This window comes from Jaculus jaculus, chromosome X (genome assembly GCF_020740685.1).
Source record: "Jaculus jaculus isolate mJacJac1 chromosome X, mJacJac1.mat.Y.cur, whole genome shotgun sequence".
Lineage (NCBI taxonomy): Eukaryota > Metazoa > Chordata > Mammalia > Rodentia > Dipodidae > Jaculus > Jaculus jaculus.
The window spans coordinates 56,662,781-56,683,522 of record NC_059125.1 but is presented as its reverse complement, the minus strand read 5'-3'; the positions used below and the strand labels follow the sequence as shown (position 1 = coordinate 56,683,522).

Here is a 20,742-nt window from a genome sequence, read left to right as displayed (position 1 = left end):
TAAGAAGCTTCTGTTCTAACTAACATAGAAAGGCATAACTAAAGGAGATGGTACAAAGGAGAATATGCATGAAGGCATCAGTTTGCGATCTTTTAGTTTTGAGAAAAACTGAGATATAGCCAGTTGAAAATGAGGGTAAGGCAGTTGGATATGAGCCTAAAAGTTATAGACCAGGTCGCAGTTGAAGATAGAAATTTTGAAGCAGATAATATACAAACAGCAGTTCAGACCTCCTTTTCCTAGTCTGATCACGTCCCACTGCAGACACTTTACAGAGGAAGTGCTGAGGAAAAACAGGCAGCTGGCAGGGGAGGTTGCTATGCAACAGATGAGGAAAGTCATCCAGCTTGGCAGAATTGATGTTGGCCCTTGGGGACCAAATGCTATAGTCCTTCCTAGCATTAGCTTCCTTTCATAGGTAGGCTCGTGTTAGGAACTGATGCCAGAATAAATGGGAAATGGTCAAAGGTATGCTTTGGATTTTGGAAAAGTGTCAGCTCAGTTTGAGTCACCTCACATCTGTACTTCATTTTCTATCTTTGTGAGTTTGTCCAGTCATCGTGGACGCACAGCAGGTTATGTGGCCTTAGTTAGGAAGAATCCATTTACTTAATTAGGCAGAACCCATTTTGCATATTGAAAAATCAGGCTCAGAGTAATCCAGCGACCCTGTGGGCTCACACAGCTAGGGACAGATAGGCCAGACACTCTTTCCTCTTCCTGGAATTGTGAAGTACAGTATATCTTCTGCAAGAACACAGAAATATACACCTGATTGACGTGGCACCTCCAGGGTCAACAAGAAAAACCTTTGGGATAGACTAATGGTTTCACTCCTAAGGAAAAGGCCCAATGGTTGGACGAAAGGGGACCCTAAGGAGCAAATCTCACACCTAGATAGATTCACATACAACTCAAAGCATGAGTATTGGCCTCCTACAACACAGGCCTTGTTCATTTGGGACATATATTAGGATGAGGAAGGTTTGCTACTCCAAAGAAGGGAGAATTGCCTCATCCCAAGCCCAGCACTAGCAGAACTAGGGTTTTGCAGGAATACCCAGGCACCACACTTGTCTTTTAAAATGTTATTTTTGTGGATTTTGTTGTTTGGGTATTTTTGTGACTGTTTTTTGTAGGTTTTATTTCTTTAGTTTTATTCGGTGGGGGGGGTGCAATGAACCCTCAGGGCTTCTAGCTGTGGCAAATGAACTCCAGACACATGTGCCACCTTGTGCATTTCGCTTACGTGGGTTCTGGGGAATCGAACCTGGATCCTTTGGCTTTGCAGGCAAGCACCTTAACCACTAAGTCCTCTACAGCCTTTAAAAACTTTTTTGAGACAAGGTCTCAGGGGTCTGGAATTCATGACACTCCTGCCCTACTTGTCAAATTGCTGGGATTGCAAGTGTGTGACACCACACCCTAATCGATTTTTGTCTTTCCTATTTGCTGGTCAAGTGTCCTTGTCTGGTTCCTGCACTATGTCTGCCGCAGCTTTTATGGTGGGTAAACGGGGGATGCTGACTTCTGCCCCCCAGCCCCCCCAAAGCCACTGTGAGAGGAAAAACAAGCCCCAAAGCAGATCCCATTGGTTTAAAATATGCCCTTCCTTGACCTCTCTGCACCACTCCTCACAAAATATTTCCAGGGCCGGAATTGCAGAAAGCTTAAGGAGATAAGCTAATGTTCTTTCTGAGCCTAGTGAGAAGGGGAAAGTATAGATTCCCCTGGTAGATACGCACTTTACCACCTCTACTATTGTATTCTCTCTGACTGGGTTGCAAATAGGTGAACTCAACAAAGGCATACCATTCATTGCAATAAGAACCCTCCAGTACCCCTCCCCAAACGCCACTTCAGGTCTCTAACGGTGACCTAACTGGTGCTAGGTAAGGAGGTGGAGTTACTTGCAGACCTGACAGGAGGGGCCATGAACAAGGAAGAGACAGAATAGAGACGCATTGCGGAAAAGGTAGGGGGCCAGTGTGTGGGACAAGGAGGTGGGACCAAGAGGCACCGCTCATTTTGGGGGGGAGAGGGATGCAGAAGAAGGGGCGGAACCTTTGTGCATTCAACCTGGTTGGTGGTGGGGTGGTGTGTTGGCAAAGGGGTGGAAACTTCTGCCAGTGCACATGCGCACCGCGATATCCAGGATGAAGCTTTTGTTGGGAAAGCAGGCGGGACTCTTATTTAGTCGGCTAGCTCGTGCGCATGCGTGCGGCTTCCTGAGGCGGTGGGTGGTATATAGACGAAGAGGCGGGGTCGCCCAAGCTGCCGCGCTGGCATTTTCTCCTGGACAAGGAGAGAGTGCGGCTGCTGAGAGCCCAGCACAGCAGTCCTGATCCTCAGAGTCGTGAAGAAGGCAGGCAGCGAGGGGGTTGGGGTTGGGGCCTGAGGCAAGGTGAGAATAGCCCCCAGACAGGGCATTTGCCCCCTGGTGCGGGCCCCCTCATTTTTTTAACCCCAACCCCTTCACCCTGGGTTTTAAAACCCCTTTCACTGCCTTATCCCCGATTCATATCCTCCTCCCTATCCTTCCTTATTTAGAACCCCTATTCGTTTCCTAAATCCATGCCCAGTTCTTCCCATCGTTCCTCATTGAATCCTTACAGATTCCGCGACCTTCATATGTACTGTTATACGATCCCTCTGGATTCAAAACCTCAAACTTCCCAAATGCGAATACCCCTCCCCCCACCGCATTCGGAGCTCCGGTCTGCTTCCGGAACCGGGATTTGAAGCTTCTCCCTTGACAGCTTCTCAAGATTTAGACTCGCCCCCGGGAGACGATCCCCGTTTACTTTTCCCGCTTGGATTAGGCCCGTTTGTCATACCCCTCACCTCACCCGCCCCCCAAAATCAAACCACGCACACACACACATACAATTCGGCCCTTCTGTAGTATAATGCCAAGCTCCTCTCCCACAACCTCCAGGCTCTGCTCTTGCCAGAGGGACAGGAGCCATGGCTCAGAAAATGGACTGTGGTGCAGGCCTCCTCAGCTTTCAGGTGAGATCCCCGCTCCCTACCCAACTGTCTCCGGGATGACAGATGTCCCTCACCCTTCGGGCCCCTTTGGTTACCCTCCCCCCCAAAATGCCAGGATCCGATTTTGCCATCATTCCTGCCTAGGCTCTGCTGGCTTTCAGATTCCCAGCGTTCATTGAAGGGGGAGGGGCATTCCTTTTCACCATAGCCCTGTTCAGAGATTGGGGGAAAGACCCTGTTAGTAGTGAAGGCAGTCTGCTCAGAGAATGCGGGTTGGGTAAGGAACCAATTTTTTTTCTACAGCCCTGATGCGTGTACAGCAGACTGTCGCCCCATCCCCCAGCCACCCGCCTCCACCCTCCCATTCTTCACTCTGTGCAGCACTCCCCCCACCCCCATTCTCAAGTCATTGCTCCTTGGGGCCTGAGCTTCCCACCGCCGTAAGCGTAACAATTCCGAACAATTCTACAATTCCTGCACCAGCCCCTGCTGTCATCTGACCACCCCTCACATTGCTCTGCTCCATCCACCCTTACCACATTTTGTTCTCCCTCTGCTCTGCCCCTAGGTTAGTGTCTGAGCTCTCCTTTGTTTTTTCACCAAATGCACTCTGCAGTTCCCAGGCGGTGCTGCTCTTCTCCTGCTCTGACGTTTAAGGCCCCGAGATTGAATCTTTTCTCCTCTCATATTTGCAGGCTGAGACCTCTGTAGAAGACAGCACCATGCTCATGCAGACCTTGATGGAAGCAATCCAGATCTCCTCGGAGGCTCCACCTACCAACCAGGCCACAGCAGCTGCCAGTGGGCAGAATGCTAGTCTCCAGAGTTCACAGCCCCCAACTGCCAAAGAGATGGCTGACATTGAGGTGTCAGCAGCTGCTGCCAGACCTAAGACAGCATTTAAAGCCCAGAATACCACCACAAAGGGTCCAAATGGTGTCTATGATTTCTCTCAGGCACATAATGCCAAGGAGATGCCCAACACCCAGCCTAAAACAACTTTTAAGTGTCAGAATGCCTCTCCAAAAAGCCCAAATGCTGCCTGTGATTTTTCTCAGGCAGCAACCACTGGAGAATTAGCTGCTAAGAAGTGTGAGATGGCCCTTAAGGCCCGGAATACCACTACTGATGTAGGCTCCAGTACTGCCTACAGTTTCTCACAATTTCCCAATGGCAGTGAGATGACCAACAACCAGCCTAAGATGGCTGCCAATGCTTGGAATGATACCACTAAAGTACCTGTAGCTGATACCCAGACACAGAATGTAAACCAGGCCAAAATGGCCACTTCTCAGGCTGAAGTAGAGACCAGCCCAGTTCTCTCTGAATCTAATGGTGCAGCTGCACAGACTTCAGCAGATGGCTCCCAGGCTCAGAATCTGGAATCTCGGACTATCATTCGGGGCAAAAGGACCCGCAAGGTGAGATCCCTACTAGCTTCACTTTTTCTTGAACACACTAGTTTCTTTGAGGTTCATTTGAATCTAAACAAAGGACATATGTGTACCCATATTTAGCTACCTGTAAGGGATGTCCATTTGAATGTTTCTGTCCTCTGAATGTCCACAGATTGAGAGTTAATACATGGACACAGATATTACATGCCACTTTTTTACACTTGGTTAGCAGCCAACTTGTGTTAGGTCTGGAGATAAGCAGGCTCACACTGGTTATCGTTAAATCTTAAAAGATATCGTTTACTAGTTTTTCATAGTTTCAGTTTTACAGAAAATGAAACTTAAGTCCTAGAGATATGAAATGACTTGATTAATTCAAGGTGGTACAAGCAGAGCTAGTGGCAGACATAGGAAAAGAGTAAAAGCCTCAGGCCCCACCTTTGGATTGTCCATGGCCTGGTTTAGAGAGAAAACCTCATGTCTGGAAGACTGAAAAACAAACCCAATGTGACCAATGGATAATGAGTGGCTCAGGCTATCATAGGTCAGTGTTTTGAAGACATTCCTAGATTAGATACTGTGAGGACCCAGGACTAAATAGTGACCTAGACTTTTCTTCTCTCTGATGATACAGATTAATAACTTGAATGTGGAAGACAATGGCAGTGGAGATCAGAGACGGGCCTCACTGGCTTCAGGCAACTGGAGATCTGCACCAGTTCCAGGAACTACTCAGAATCCACCTGGAGCACCCTCTCATGTGCTCTGGCAGACCCCACTGGCTTGGCAGAACCCATCAGGCTGGCAAAACCAAACAGCCAGGCAGACCCCACCAGCACGTCAGAGCCCTCCAACTAGGCAGACACCTCCTGCTTGGCAGAACCCAGTTGCATGGCAGAATCCAGTGATATGGCCAAACCCAGTGATCTGGCAGAATCCTGTGATATGGCCAAACCCCATTGTCTGGCCTGGCCCAATTGTCTGGCCAAACCCAATGGCCTGGCAGAATGTACCTGGATGGCAGTCCCCACCTGGATGGCAGACCCCACCTGGTTGGCAGGGCCCTCCAGACTGGCAAGGCCCTCCTGATTGGCCACTACCACCTGACTGGCCTCTGCCACCTGACTGGTCGCTTCCTACGGACTGGCCTTTTCCACCTGACTGGATTGCTGCCGATTGGCCAATTCCACCTGACTGGCAGAACTTAAGGCCCTCACCTAACCTGAGACCCTCCCCCAACTCTCGTGCCTCTCAGAACCCGAGTGCCCCACAGCCCAGAGATGTGACTCTTCTTCAGGAACGAGTAAGAGCTGTACCTCCCCACTTGTTTTTTCTTCCTTGCTGTTCATTATTGTCCTTCTATTTATGATCAGCCAAGTTTTCTGAAAATATAACTTGAATGACTTTTTTTTTCTTTCCAGGCAAATAAGTTGGTCAAGTATCTGATGCTTAAAGACTACACAAAGGTGCCCATCAAGCGCTCAGGTAACTATCCATTGTCTTCTTCCTCTCCACCTATGCTTTGTGGGCATACCTTTGCTTATATAGCCCTTTCGCTTTGGTCCCCATCCTTCTAGAGCTGGTTTTTCCATTTCTACTGATGAGGACCCTGGCACTATTATGCTCAGTAGAGCTGACAAGGGGCCTGATGTTCTGTGTCCCCATCTCAGTGCAGGTGCTTTTTCCTCTCTCCTACAGAAATGCTGAGGGACATCATCCGAGAATACACTGATGTCTATCCAGAAATCATTGAACGTGCATGTTTTGTTCTGGAGAAGGTAAGAACGCAACCCTGAGACTTGAATGATGGGAAGAGTTTCAATTTCAAAAATTTATGGGATTCTTACTAGAAATTTAGGGCAAGTCTCTCAGGGATGTAAATGACTGTCTATGAGTAGCTCATGCTAATTCTGTAATTTGACAGTCTGTTTTCTTGCCCCTGTAGAAATTTGGGATTCAACTGAAGGAAATTGACAAGGATGAGCACCTGTATATTCTCATCAGTACCCCTGAGTCCCTGGCTGGCATACTAGGAACGTAAGATGGGAAGGGAGATGGAATGTGGCCTTTCTCAGTGATGCTTTTTAAAAGAGCTTAGGTGCTCAGGATCACATAGGAGGTCATGGGCAAAGCTGGGGTATAATGGTCCCCTAGCTGAGGAATATTGTAGAAGCTAAATTGGTAAGCTTGCTTTACACAAACGGATGCTGAGATTATATTTTTCTATTCCTTTAGGACCAAAGATACACCCAAGCTGGGTCTCCTCTTAGTGATTCTGGGCATCATCTTCATGAATGGCAACCGTGCCAGTGAGGGTGAGTGGGTGGACTTGCAACTGGGGGTTGGCTGCTGCCTGGTTTCCATGCTCATTTTCCGTGCTTTGTCTCCTCTTGCCTCCTGTTGCAGCTGTCCTCTGGGAGGCACTACGCAAGATGGGACTGCGCCCTGGGTATGATTGGGCTCTTTCATGTCATCCTTTGGCAACAGAGGATGATTCCAGGATTGTGTTAACCTCATGGTCTGGAGGGCTTTGTTTGGGAGGTATAGAGCCCAATTGTGACCTGGGTAGATGGGGAAACAGTCCTGAACTCTTTTTTTTCTCATCTCTGACCTTGTGCTGGGGAGCTCTTTGCTTTTCTTCAGGCGAAGTCTGTGATTGTGATTTTCTTTTCTACCATCAGGGTTAGACATCCCCTCCTTGGTGATCTGAGAAAACTTCTTACCTATGAGTTTGTAAAGCAGAAGTAAGTGATCTTAATAAGCCTCTTCTAACCTTTGTGATTCTGTTTTTGCTTAGTCTGCCCCAGAAAATATCCTTCCCCAAGCTTAATTCTTATACTATATCTGTATGTAGGCTCACAAGTACATCCTTAAGGAGTACTTACTGAGTGTCCAACTTGAGTTTGGATATTTCTACAGTATAGTTACAGTACAAGTGAAGCCTACCCACCAATCTCATTGTTGACATTCTCAGTTAAGGCTGGGCCATGTTTGAGGTTTTTACACTGCAGTATAATCATGGTAATAGGCTCATTGAAAGGATAATAAAAACCTGGAGCTAGAGCTTCAGCAGAAGGGTTGAGATAACTCTTGTCCTTTCTGTGATCCTGCACAATCCTCTCCTGCAGATTTAAGTGATTTCTTAGCATAGAATTATTGGTACAGAAATTCAGAGAGCCTATTATCACAAGGTATATATACCCTGATTGTGTCTGGGAATGAATATGGAGTAAGAGATTTGCTACCTGAATTCCAGGAGTTTCAAATCTGGTATTATGCATTTTGATGCACTACCATTTTGTTTGGGTAAATAGACACAGGCATTTTTGCTCTTTCAGATACCTGGACTATAGACGAGTGCCCAACAGCAACCCTCCTGAGTATGAGTTCCTCTGGGGCCTCCGTTCCTACCATGAGACTAGCAAGATGAAAGTGTTGAGATTCATTGCAGAGGTAATGGAGGAAACTGCTTCAGAATTGTTAGGTTAAGGGATGAGGCATCACAGGGAAAGGCCTAGAGCAGGAATGATAATTGTAGGTATGTTATATAAGCAATAACACAAAATAGTATTGTAGCTATGCCTGGGTCCTCATTATATATTAACATTATTATGGGTTATATATTTTTATTTTAGGGGGTTTAAATATTTTTTTTTATTTTTCCAAGCTCTATTACAGTATATTTGTCAGTGAGGATTTATATCTATTTACAAGGTACAATATGATTTTTAAACTACTGCACATTGTACATGTTTGTGGGGGACAATGTGGTATTTTAACATGTTTTTTACATTGTGGGATGAGGAAATCATAATTGATTATCCATCACCTCATATGTTCACATTTCACTGTGTTGAGAACACTGAAAGCCAACTTGTAGCAATGTTCAAATATCATACTCATTAACGAGTCATTCCACTTTATAATAGAACATATTCATCTTATCTGACTGAAACTAAATACTCCTCAACTGAAGTTTCCCCATTCCTCATCCCACTCCAGGCCCTGGCAGCCACCATTCTGCTCTATTTCTCTGACTGTATTTATGTTCCACATATGTCAGCAAGATCATAGAATAATTTACTTAGCATTATATCTTTCAGCTTCATCCATATTGTCATATGTAATATTCCATTATATGTTTTTCAATCTTGTCTTTATCCATTCACCTGTTCATGGGTGCTTACAGTGATTGTATCTTTATTTTAAATAAGTTTGGTTCTGCTTTCTATTCTTCATCTCAGGTTCAGAAGAGAGATCCTCGTGACTGGACTGCACAGTTCATGGAGGCTGCAGATGAGGCCTTGGATGCTCTGGATGCTGCTGCAGCTGAGGCTGAGGCCCGGGCTGAAGCAAGAACCCGCATGGGGATTGGAGATGAGGCCGTGTCTGGTCCCTGGAGCTGGGATGACATCGAGTTTGAGCTGCTTACCTGGGATGAGGAAGGAGATTTTGGAGACCCCTGGTCCAGAATTCCATTTACTTTCTGGGCCAGATACCACCAGAATGCCCGCTCCAGATTTCCTCAGACCTTCACCGGCCCCATTATTGGCCCAGGTGGTACAGCTGGTGCCAACTTTGCCGCCAACTTTGGTGCCATTGGTTTCTTCTGGGTTGAGTAAATATCAGGTAGGTACATCATGTTGGATTGGGCAGTTAGGATCTTTGGGGAATATATAGTTAGTGGGTTGTACTTATGTGCATGAACCAGTAATCATAGGAAACTCATGGCACTATACGGTGTTTATATTCCTTATTATTTGATATATATTTACATATATATCATTGATTTTTTTTACTTTTTCTTTCTTATATTCACAGATATTGCTCATCATTTGCAATAGTTTTCCTCTGAATGAGGCTGAAGCCTCAGATTCCTTCTAATCACAGCTATCTAGAGAGCCACATCGTGTTGACTGAAAGTGGCATGCAAGATAACTTTATTTGATGTTCTGTCTATTATTTTTTTCTTGTGTACTGTCAAGTTTTGGTATCAGAAATAAACGTTGAAATCGCAAAGTAAATTAGATGTGCTCCCTTTTTCTATATTCAGGGAGAGACCAACATATTTAATGGGAGACAACATTAGCTATTGCCTGAAGAGCAGGTTAGCTTTTAAAAGATTTGGAAATGTAGGTAGATCAAGATGATAGATCTGGAACCAAGGGAGGGATTAGTGAACACAAGTATTAAGGAGATTGTAAGTAACTCAGATGATAGATAATGTGGCTGTATAAAAAATGGAATGATAAAGGAAGATGTGGGTGATCGGATGATTCTGTTTAAGACACAAGAGGTAGAACTCCAGGTGATGACAAAAGAGTAGTGGGGAGTTGAAAAGGAGCAATACATTATCAGTGGTGTGGGATTCCAGGATGTTATTCTGTCAATGTGGAAAGTGAAAAAAAAAAAAAAAAAAAAAAACAGAAATGCCAGAACAGAAGCAAGAATAGGAATTACAGTATAAGTACCCAAGGCTCTTCTGTGAGAAATAAAATGCACCCAAAGCCACAATGCCCAAAGGGGATAGGCTCATAGGTGTACCTCCTCACCATGTTTGGGAAATGCAGCCCAGAAGTCTTCACAATCCCCTGCCCCTTCAAGGCCAGGGTTTCATAACAGAAGCAGTGTTTTATGGACAGTGAAAGAGGCCTGAAAATGGCCTCTCTTGTAGAGAAAGTGAATACTTTGTTGCTTAGAGAATAAGAATTAAGAAAATAAAACAAAGCTCCATGCAGAGCTAGACAGCCTTTGGCTATGACCTTGAGCTATGTGTTTGTGCTGTGGAGGCTCTCCCACTGAGAATGGAATTAAACCTAGATGATAAATTCCTTAGGAGCTCTGTGGCATCTGGACATATGGACAGGGCAGAGGCAGGAGATTTGGTGGTAGGAAAAAGCAAGAACAAAGACAATTTCTTTTGGAAAGGGCTCATTAATGGTCAGGTACACTGTCCTCCAGGGTTTTCTTACGTTTCCAGGTAGCTGACTTGCACATTTTGTGAAGAGAGCCACTCAGGATTCGTTTGGAAGGAGAGAGGCAGTGTAGGGCACCAGTCTCTCCCCTGCCTCTTGTCCCCCCTGCCAGATGCCTCACTCTCAGCCAGGCTTAATCTTTAACCCTCTTCCCAGACATGCCCAGGGAATCAGTCTGAGGTCAGTGTGGCAGGGATTGTTGCAGCCCTGTGCCTCGATGGCTCCCTGGGCCTGGGCTGTAGTTCTTGCATTTCCGAGAGCCGACGGAGGTGGAACATCTGGGATCTGTGGGCTGGAATTGGCCTTTCCATCATGTATTGTGTTAACTACCAGCTTGAGCCTGGAGCGCCAACCTACCTCAGGCTTCTCCCGGTGTGTATTCACAGCCTCCACATTCAGGTAGATGGGCTCTACTTTGCAGCCTCGGGAAAGAACAACCCATATGTCCTTAAGTCCTCAGGATAAGACTCTCTCCCCATCACTGCCCACAGCCCAGGTCCATGCTGGATTGCTTCTGCCTTGCAGGGAGGGGAGTTCAAATGATGTGTGGAGAAGACACTGGGCCGAAAAGGCAGCCAACTGGCTTCTTTCCACCTCTGCCCCTAAGTGTGTTCTCTAAGCTTCAGTTGCTCATTTGCACATGGGGAAAGAAATGAAAGGAGATAGTCCCTGCGGCCTCCCGCAACTCCTGTGGCCTGTGAGATAGTGATCTAAACTCTGCATGACTGATGGAGAACACTGGGTCCTGCAAGCCATGGTTGCTGCAAGAGTTCTGGGCTTTGGGCACTCGGGCCCAGGCCAGGTTTATTTAGAGGATAATGTGGTTATGGCAACACCAGAGGTTACTGGGAAGTCCAGGGACCCTGAAAAGGGGCATCACTGGGGCCTGGGACTAACAGGGGAGGCCCAGTGCCTGTGGTAACCCCGTAGCTGCATCCCTGTGGACTACATTCTATCATAGAGTTCAATAGGACAGTCTGTCCTTTTCAGACCTCAAATTGATTTGTTTCTAACCCATGCTTACAAAAGTGTAGTACAGTTCTAACAATTGGAAAAACATGAATTAGGCCTTCAATGTTAGTGATCTTTTTTTAAGGTTTAGAGAGATTTTATTAGATTAATAGAAGGAAAGGAAAGAGGAGGGAGTATGAAGAGCTCCTGCCCATGAGAAAGCAGAAGAGATTAAAAGTCCCTGTGAATGAACTTTTTAGGATTTTTTTTTTTTGTGGCAAAATGCTTTTTGCAACTTACTCAATATATTCTTTCTAAAATGTTTGTGGGACTAGAGAGAGGCTCTGCAGTTAAAGGGGGTTTGCTTTCATAGCCTGATACCCTGGGTTTGATTCCCTAGTGCCCATGTAAAGCCAGATGCACGAAGTGGTACATGTATCTGGAAGTAATTTCCAATGACAAAAAAGTTCCTGGTATACCTATTTTCTCTCTCTCTCTCTCTCTCTCTCTCTCTCTCTCTCTCTCTCTCTCTCTCCTTGAAAATAAATAAAAATTGTGTATATGTGATAGAGAGAGAATATAAAAGCTTTAAAATATCATTTTGGGTGGGCTGACCTTAGTAAGGTATTATAGGTACTGTACTCTTGGCAAGAGATGATAAGGGAGAGGGGTTTGATGCATGAGAAATTCTACATTCTTCTATTTGAAGATGTAGTGGGCTGCATGGTAAAGAATATCAGTGGCCTCTTATGAGATGAGCTAACTGAGTCTTCAAGCTGATAGCCAGGAAAGAAATTGGATATCTGACCTACAACAGCAGGGTCAGGAATTATGCCAACAGTGTGGATAAAATTGGAATTAGATTCTTCCCTCAGAGGACCTAGAAAGGAATGCAGACCTACTGACATCTTGATTTCAGTCTTGTCAGAACAGAGAACCCAGTCAAGCCATTCCAGGGCTTCTGACTTAAAAATAACTAGGCAGTGTAAAATGGTTGTTGTCTTAGGCACTTAGCTTGGGATCATTTGCTATCCAGTACTTTAAAACTAGTATATAGTCTGTGGTATGACACATCCAGGTATTTTCCTACACTTATTAAAAATAGAATAAACCAAGTTAGTGCCCCCATCATTGCCAAAGGGTGTGTATGCAACCTACTTATCAGTCACATGCTCTCTACTTGGACTCTGAAGCTTCATAAGAGCAAAGAATACAATGGCTTGTATGATTTTATCCCCAGGGCAGCATCTTGGTCAGACTATTCCTCTCTCTGTTTTGTTCCTATGTAGTTCTGAAGTTATACTCTCTAGTCTCCCTCCAATTTTGTGAGCTTCAGATATCTTTCTAATGAAATTGTTGCATTTTGACTGGCATGGAACAGAGAGCCCTAGAATCTAATTCCACTTTTTCCAATAATGTGACTTTGTTCAAGTTTAATTCCTCTTTGAATTCTAGTTTACTCATATGTAAACTTAGATGAAATAAAAACATTGGCAAAAACAAATACTAGTCAGCCATGCATAATCTGCCAATCATTTTACCTATTAATCTTATTATCCATTGATGGTTCTTTCACAGTTCAATTATTGCCATACTTATTGTACAAAAATAATTTCTATTTCTGTCATTTTTGACAGGATCTAATTTATATAAACTCATACAAGTGAAATATATATATATATGTGTGTGTGTGTGTGTGTGTGTGTGTGTTTATACACACACACACACACACATATACATACATATATTTGTTTTTTCAAGGTAGGGTCTTGCTCTACCTGGAATTCACTGTGTACTCTCAGGGTGGCCTCAAACTCAGAGCAGTCCTCCTACCTCTGTATCCTGAGTGCTGGGATTAAAGGCATGTGCCACCATGCCCAGCTGTGATTATAATTAAAAGAATTTTTTTTGAGGCATAGTCTCACTGTAGTCCAAGCTGACCTGGAACTCACTCTGTAGTCCCAGGCTGTCCTCAAACTCACAGGACTGAGATTAAAGGACTGAGATCATGCCTGGATGTCATTATAAATCTTTTAAAAATAAAGAAAACGTGATTTTATGTGAAATATCATTTTCCCAAAGTTTTATAATCTGAAAATCAACTATTGCTTTTTATTACTTTTGATTAATGTGTATTAGTCATATATATATATATATATATATATATATATATATGAATTAATTAATGGGCTTCAGTATGATATTTCTACATGCACCTATAGCATGCTCTGATTAAATCTAAACTCCTTTTATCCATGTCACCACACACCCTTCCCAACCTCTATTAAACAGTGTTCTATATTCAGGTCAACATTTTTAGCTTCTTCCATTCTGTTTTCTTTCCATCTTTGAGATATAATGGCAAGTAAAAATCATATGTATTTATTGTATATAACATGATATTTTGATGTATGTTTATATTCTGAAATACGTTGTGGTTATGTGAATTTATATATCTGTCTGCTTATATATTTTTCATTCTTGTGTGTGGTAAGAAAATGTAAGATTCACTGTCTTAGCAAATTTCAACTACACAATGTGTAGTGTTAGCTATAGGCACTATATATACATTGGATGTCCAGAATCTTATTTATTTTGGCTGCTGTGTGACACTGTCCTCTGAGAAAAACAAGTATTGCCATTTTTATCAGAAATGGCTATGACCACTCATGAGCCTCATGAAATTGGACCTGTTGACTTTCCCCCATAGAAGGAGGGTTTGGGCAGGAATGTCAGACCCCCACCTGAGGTCATAGGTACCTCCATTGATTCCCATATTATTTTCATGCTTCCTTGAACCCATTGAGTTAAGTTAAGGTTGCTTGCATAATCATGGGTTGAAGGTTATTTACTACAGAATGGGCAACTTAGCACTAGCTACAACACTGATGAATTTGACTCCCCTTCTCCCAGTAACCATTAGCTGCCATTAGCTAGCTATTCTGGAAGGTGTAAGTTGTCAGGTAATCTTCTCCCATCAACAGTGAAGTATTGAAAGGCTTAATTTTGTGCAGGAAACCACAGCTGCTGTGAGTACATGTGCAATGACCATAACATATCTAGAAGACAGCACTTCACTGTCCTCATCCTCATCCTCCTATTAAATTCTTTCTGCTTCCTATGATACCCCTTAAGCCTGAGAGGAGGTGGCTCACACACTTTGTTAGAGATTTAGCACAAAGTCGTCACTTATTCTTGGTAATTTTGCCAGCTATACATCTCTACATTAATCACTGTCCATTGTAGTAAGAAACTTCTATGATAGGAGTTTCAAATAGTACTAATTTATGGGACAGAAGGAAGTTTGACATACTGCGTGTTTAGTATAATCACAGTATTAGGTTTCTCTCTAGGGCCTATGTCTCTAGCCATGGGTTTTTGGCTAAGTTTATACTACCCGGCATGAACTCCTTCCCATGGAATGGGCCTCAAATTCAATCAGAAAGTAGTTGCTTATTCCAATAAAATGCATGCCCCCATTGCACAAATGGGCATACTTGCCAAGCAGGTCAGTTGTCGAATACACAGGATCCACAGCTGGATAGGACTATTGATGGCTTTTCTTCCTCAGCAGCTTGTATAGCACCTGGTACAAAGAAAGCTAGATGACAGGAAGGAAGCTTCCAGCTCAGTTCTAGCTTAGTTTCTCTATGTTATGCAACCAGAATTTGTGGTGTGTTCCACATTGGGTCTTGCCATAGTTTTTGTAGGCAATCAAAAGCAATATTGTTTTAGGAGAATCTGTAGCCTCCTTGACCAAGAACTCATTGGGAGGGGTCTGGAATGAGGCCTTTTGATGCTATGTTTGCTTTGAGATCTCCATGCTTCTTTAGCCCCTCATTCATGCTCTGAAAGGAAACCCAATAAACTCATTGGTTTGATAGGTTGGACTTTGGTGAAATTGTCCTTTAATCTGCCACAGATGCCCTTCCTGAGGGAAGCAAATGCTTGTCATCTGACTCCACCCACCCCAGCCCCAGCTACATCTATGAAGTCAAACTTTTTGAGATTTCATATATAATTGAAATCATTTGGTATTTATCTTTCTGTGCCTGGCTTACCTCACTTGCCATAATGTCCCTGAGATCCATCAATGTTATTGTAGTGGCAGGATTTTCTAACTTTTAAAAAATATTTTATTTAGTTAGTTGAGAGAGACAGGCAGATAGGGCCTCTAGTCACTGCAAACAAACTCCACACATGGTCCATCCTGTGCATCTGCCTTACATAGGTACTGGGTAATCAAACCTGTGTCCTTAGGCTTTGCAGGCAAGTGCCATCTCTCCAGCCCTGATTTTCTCAATTTTTAAGATGATTAGTCAGTAGTCGTAGTAGTAGTGTGATATTTTCTTTACCCATTCATGTGTTGGTGGAAACAAAAGTTGGTCTGGGATGTTCAACATGGTTGATTTGTTTCCAGGCCTTGTTTGTTCCCATTCCTTTCTTTTTGGGTATTCTTACACACATTCTCATGAATGATATTGGGTTTTTTTTCCCCTCTTGTCTATATAATATTCCTTTAAGAATTTTCTGTAGTGCTGGTTTGAATATAATTTACTGTTTTAATTTGTGTTTATCTTAAATACCCTTATTTATTTGTCAATTTTGAAAGATAATTTTGCTGGGTATAGTACTCTTGGTTGGAAGTTGTTTACTTTCAAGGCCTAAAATTTTTTTTTTTTCATTTTCTGGCATTTAGAGTCACTGAGTAAAGGTCTGAAGTTATTCTGCTATTCTTGTGTTTGTATGTGAGTTGGTGTTTTTTCCTTACAACTTTTAATATAATCTCTTTATTTTCTGTTATTTAATTTAATTTATGAGAGAGAGAAAGATACAGATGGAACGGGAGAATGGGCACACCAGGGCCCCTAGCCACTGCAAATGAACTACAAATGTATGTGCCACCTTGTGCATCTGGCTTCCGTGGGTACCGGGGAATTGAACCTGGTTCCTTAGGCTTCACAGGCAAGCATCTTAACCTGTAAGCCATCTCTCCATCCCTACTTTCTATTTTTAACATCTTAACTATTATGTGTTGTGGAGAGGTTCTCCTCTGGTCACATGTCTTTGAAGTTATAAATGTTTCTTGTGTTTGCATATTGACTTTTGTCTGTAGGGTTGGGAAGTTGTCTGATACGATTTCATAAATTAGCCTTCAATTCTTCTAAATGTTATCTAAGCTCCTTCTTCTACCCTGTGAAATCTAAGGTTTCATCTCTTGAATGTATCCCAGAATGATTAGACATATTGTGCATATTTCTTGATTTTTTTCTTTATATGTATCTGTACGTATTACCATCTTGACTTTGTCTCTAATCTTTGAAATTCAAGTCTTCATGGTCTTGTCCACTGGTATTGTTCTCTCTTGTGATTTTTATTTGAGTAATCATTTGTTTCAGTTCTAGAATTTCTGTTTGGTTCTTTTCCAGTGTTTTAATTTCCTGGCTGAATTTATCTTCTATGTTTTGGACATCCTTCTCTAATTGGCTAACAGTATCATTCACTTTGGAGACTGTCTTGTCAAGGTCTAAATAGATTTCCTAGGCTCATACATCTAGCTATTTCAGCCTCCTATGTGGTCATTGATCTTTTTTGAAAGTAGGATTCTGAATTCTTTCTCTGACACTTCCCCTATCTCAGTGGTTATGGCTTATGCTATAGGGGAGTTAGAAGGCTAGAAATGGGTTAAGGTGGGTCGTTGTCTCATACTCTTTTTAAAATATTTTTTAAATTTTTTGTTTATTTTTATTTATTTGAGAGCAACAGAGAGAGAGAGAGAGAGGCAGAGAGAGAGAGAGAATGAGCATGCCAGGACCTCCAGCCACTGCAAATGATCTCCAGATGTGGACGCCCCTTGTGCATCTGGCTAACATGGGTCCTGGGGAATTGAGCCTTGAACCAGGATCCTTAGTCTTCACAGGAAAGCACTTAACTGCTAAGCCATCTCTCCAGCCCTTGTCTCATATTCTTTATTGTGTTTTTCACATTTGATCCAGATTTATCTTTACCTTCCTTTTAGTACCACTTGGTAGCTTTGGTTTGCTTTGGCTTCTTTGAGACCTCTTATAGGCCACTTCACTAGTGATTGTAGTGGTCACTGCTTATTCTCAGTCAATTTGGTTATGCTTAGCTACAGATGACTCTCATATTACCCTTATGACCCTAGTGGAGATTACCGGTAGAGAATGATATCATGCTGGCTGGAGTTCTCTGGTGTGAAACAAGTGGGTGGGCCAAGTGCCAGGGCCTTCCTCCTGCTGGTAGTATTGGCTGGAGTTCTCCTTTGCAAGGCCTAGTGCCGGCTTCAGCTTGCCTGGGTGCACAAACCGGATTGCTGTGCATGCCACACAAGGCAGGATATTTGTGCGAACATGGGCCTATAGGCTGAGTTGACTGTTCTGGCCTTATCCAGGCCAGGGAGATCTATCTACTCCATTATTTTTAATTTTTTTTATTTATTTGCAAGGAAATAATACTGAAATAAACATGAGTAGTCAAATATCCTTTTGACACTTTGATTTCATTTCTTTTAAGATTTTATATACATATGAGAGAGATGTAGATCTAGAAGTGGGAGTACTGGGGTGCTAGGTCATGTGACAGTTCAATTTTAATTTTGTAAGGAACCACCAAACTGTTTTCTACAGTGTTTATACTGTTTTCTGATACCACTGGCAGTGTAGCAGAGTTCCACTTACTCCATGTCTGCAAATAATTACAATTTTCTGCTTTGTATAGATACTAGGTGATACTCCATTGAGATTTATTTGCATTCCCCTAATTATTAATGATATTGAGCATCTTTGAATAAGCTTTTGGCCATTTGTATATCATCCGTGTAAGACTGCCTATTCAAGTCCTTTGTGTGTGTGTGTGTGTGTGTGTGTGTGTGTGTGTATATATATATATTATATATATATATATATATATATATATATATATATATATATATATTTTGGTTTTTCGAGGTAGGGTTTCAGTTTGTCCAGGCTGACCTGGAATTCACTATGTAGTCTCAGGGTGGCCTTGAACTCATGGTGATCCTCCTACCTCTGCCTCCCGAGTGCTGAGTTTAAAGGTGTGTGCCACCACGCCAGGCCCTTTGTTCATTTTTTAGTCAGGATTTTTTATTTTTGTGATTGAATTATGGGATTTCTCTATTTTATGATCAAATTTATGATTTTCACATATCTTCTTCTTCCAGTCTATATGTTGCTTTTTCACCATATCTATTTTATGCTTTCTGAAACACAAGTGTTCAACTTTGATATAGTGTCATTGTTTGTTTATGTTGCCTATGCTTTTGGTATTAGCAAAACTTTACTGTCTAACCTCATATCATGAAGCTTTTTACCTGTTTCTTTTTCTTCTAAGAGTTTTATATTGTAAAGGTATAACCGTTAGGATTGGAGAGATGGCTTAGAGGTTAAGGCACTTGCAGGCAAAGCCAAAGGATCCAGGTTTGATTCTCCAGTGCCCATATAAATCCAGATGCACAAAATGGCACATGTATCTGGAGTTTGCAGTAACAGGAGGACTTGTCCACATACACTCATATCTCAATCTCTCTCTCCCCTTCCCCCAAATAATTAAATGAAATTTTCTTAAAGTATCACCACTAAATCTTTAATCCATTTTGAATAAGTTTTTTTTGTGATGTATGATAAGGGGTCTAGTTTCATTTGTTTGTATACCTAGTTTCTCCAGTATCACTTGTCAAGGGTCATGGTGAGTATTTATCGTAAGTTCTCTGTTCTATTTCATTAGTCTATATGTCAGTGTTCATGCCAGTATCACACTGTTTCTTTGTGGTTCTGGGTACTGAATTCAGGGGCTTGCATATGCTAGGTAAGCACATTCTCCGAGACATTCCTTACTTCATTCTTAATATTGACCATTTTTCTTTTCATTTTGTCAATTTGACTGAAGTTTTACTAATTTTACTAACATCACATATATAAAACAAACAGCTTTTGTTACATTGGTTTTCTAGATAACTTTCTGTATTCAGTGTTATTGGGTTCTATTTTTACCTTTCTTTCCTTCTTTCTACTTATTTTATATTTTCTTTGCTCTATGTTTCCAGGTTCTTGATACTAAAACTCAGGTAACTAATTTTTAGATATTTCCTGTTTTTAATGTAAGCTGTTTAGTACTGTAAGCTTCCTCGGATCTTTATTTTGTTTTGCACACCCACTGATGTCTTCTGATTTCATTTTCATTTCTTTGAGTTGTCTTCTTTGATTCATGAACTATTTAGAATGATGTCATAGAATTTCTAGACATAGGCATATTTTAATTTTTATTTTATTTTATTGATTACTAACTTTATTTTTTATGGTGAAAGAACACACTCTTTGGGATGTTAATTGTATAAATGTTGTTCAGGTTTATCTCCATGGTGTGGTTTATTCTGTTGAAAAAAAATGTTTTCAACTGCTGTTAAGTAGACTATTTTCTCTCTGCCTATCTACCTACCTACACACACACACTTGTGTATATGTACAGTTAGGTGCATATGTATGCATATTTGTAAATTAATTGTATTGTTCATTTCCATGTCCTTGCAAATATTTTGCCTAAGTAGTTTTGTCTACTTCAGAAAGTACAGTATTGATATACTCTAGTACAACATTAGAGTTGTTTCTTTTTCCCCTTCTGCTCTATGACATTTCTGTGTATATTAGTGAGCCTTTGTTTGTTTCATAGACATTTAAAATCATAATTTCTTGTTTGTGATGGGCCTTTTATTGTTTTATAGTTTTTACAATAGTTTTATTTATTTGAGAGAGAGTGAAAGAGAATATGTATGCAACAGGCCTTCTTGCCACTGCAAATAAACTTCAGAGACATGCACTACTTTGTATATCTGGCTCTAAGTGGGTACTAGGGAATCAAACCCAGGTCAACAGGCTTTGCAAGAAAGCATCTTTAAACAATGAGCCAGCTCCTCAGCCCTATTATATAGTTTTATTCTTTGTCTCTAGTAATTTTTTGCTTTCAATTTTACTTAATCTGATTGTGATATCAGTACTCTGCTTTCTTTTTTGTTAATGTTTGAAATACTTATCACTTTCTGTTCCTTCTTTTTTAATTTTTAACTTTTAATTGTTTATTGTCTGGTTTTATGTGGGTGGCTTGAGAATTGAACCTAAGTTAATGCACTTTGCAGACAAGTACCTTTAACCAACTGAATCATCTCTCCAGTCCCCCAAGTTTTGTTTCTTTAAAACAGGGTCTCATTTGGCCTAGGATAGCTTGAAGTTCACTGTGTAACTAATCATAGGCTAAAACTCCTGACCAACTTGCCTCCATCTCCCAACTGCTGGATTATAAGCATACACCATCATGCCTGGCTTCCATTCTTCACTTTCAAAATATAGCACACACACACAAAACACACACACACAGACATATTTTTTCCTTCC

At 42.0% G+C, this 20,742-nt stretch overlaps 1 protein-coding gene across 1 annotated transcript; it reads left to right on the top strand.

Annotated features, from left to right (window-relative positions):
• Positions 1-2,251: 2,251 nt before the first annotated feature.
• Maged1 (MAGE family member D1) lies at positions 2,252-9,412 on the top strand. Its single transcript, XM_004661022.2, has 13 exons — positions 2,252-2,404; positions 2,939-3,012; positions 3,687-4,412; positions 5,023-5,691; positions 5,810-5,873; positions 6,087-6,166; positions 6,334-6,425; positions 6,624-6,703; positions 6,795-6,837; positions 7,070-7,132; positions 7,727-7,841; positions 8,633-9,017; positions 9,210-9,412. Exons 2-12 carry the CDS (start codon positions 2,968-2,970, stop codon positions 9,008-9,010), a joined length of 2,355 nt encoding a protein of 784 aa, XP_004661079.1. The 5' UTR covers positions 2,252-2,404; positions 2,939-2,967; the 3' UTR covers positions 9,011-9,017; positions 9,210-9,412.
• Positions 9,413-20,742: the final 11,330 nt, after the last annotated feature.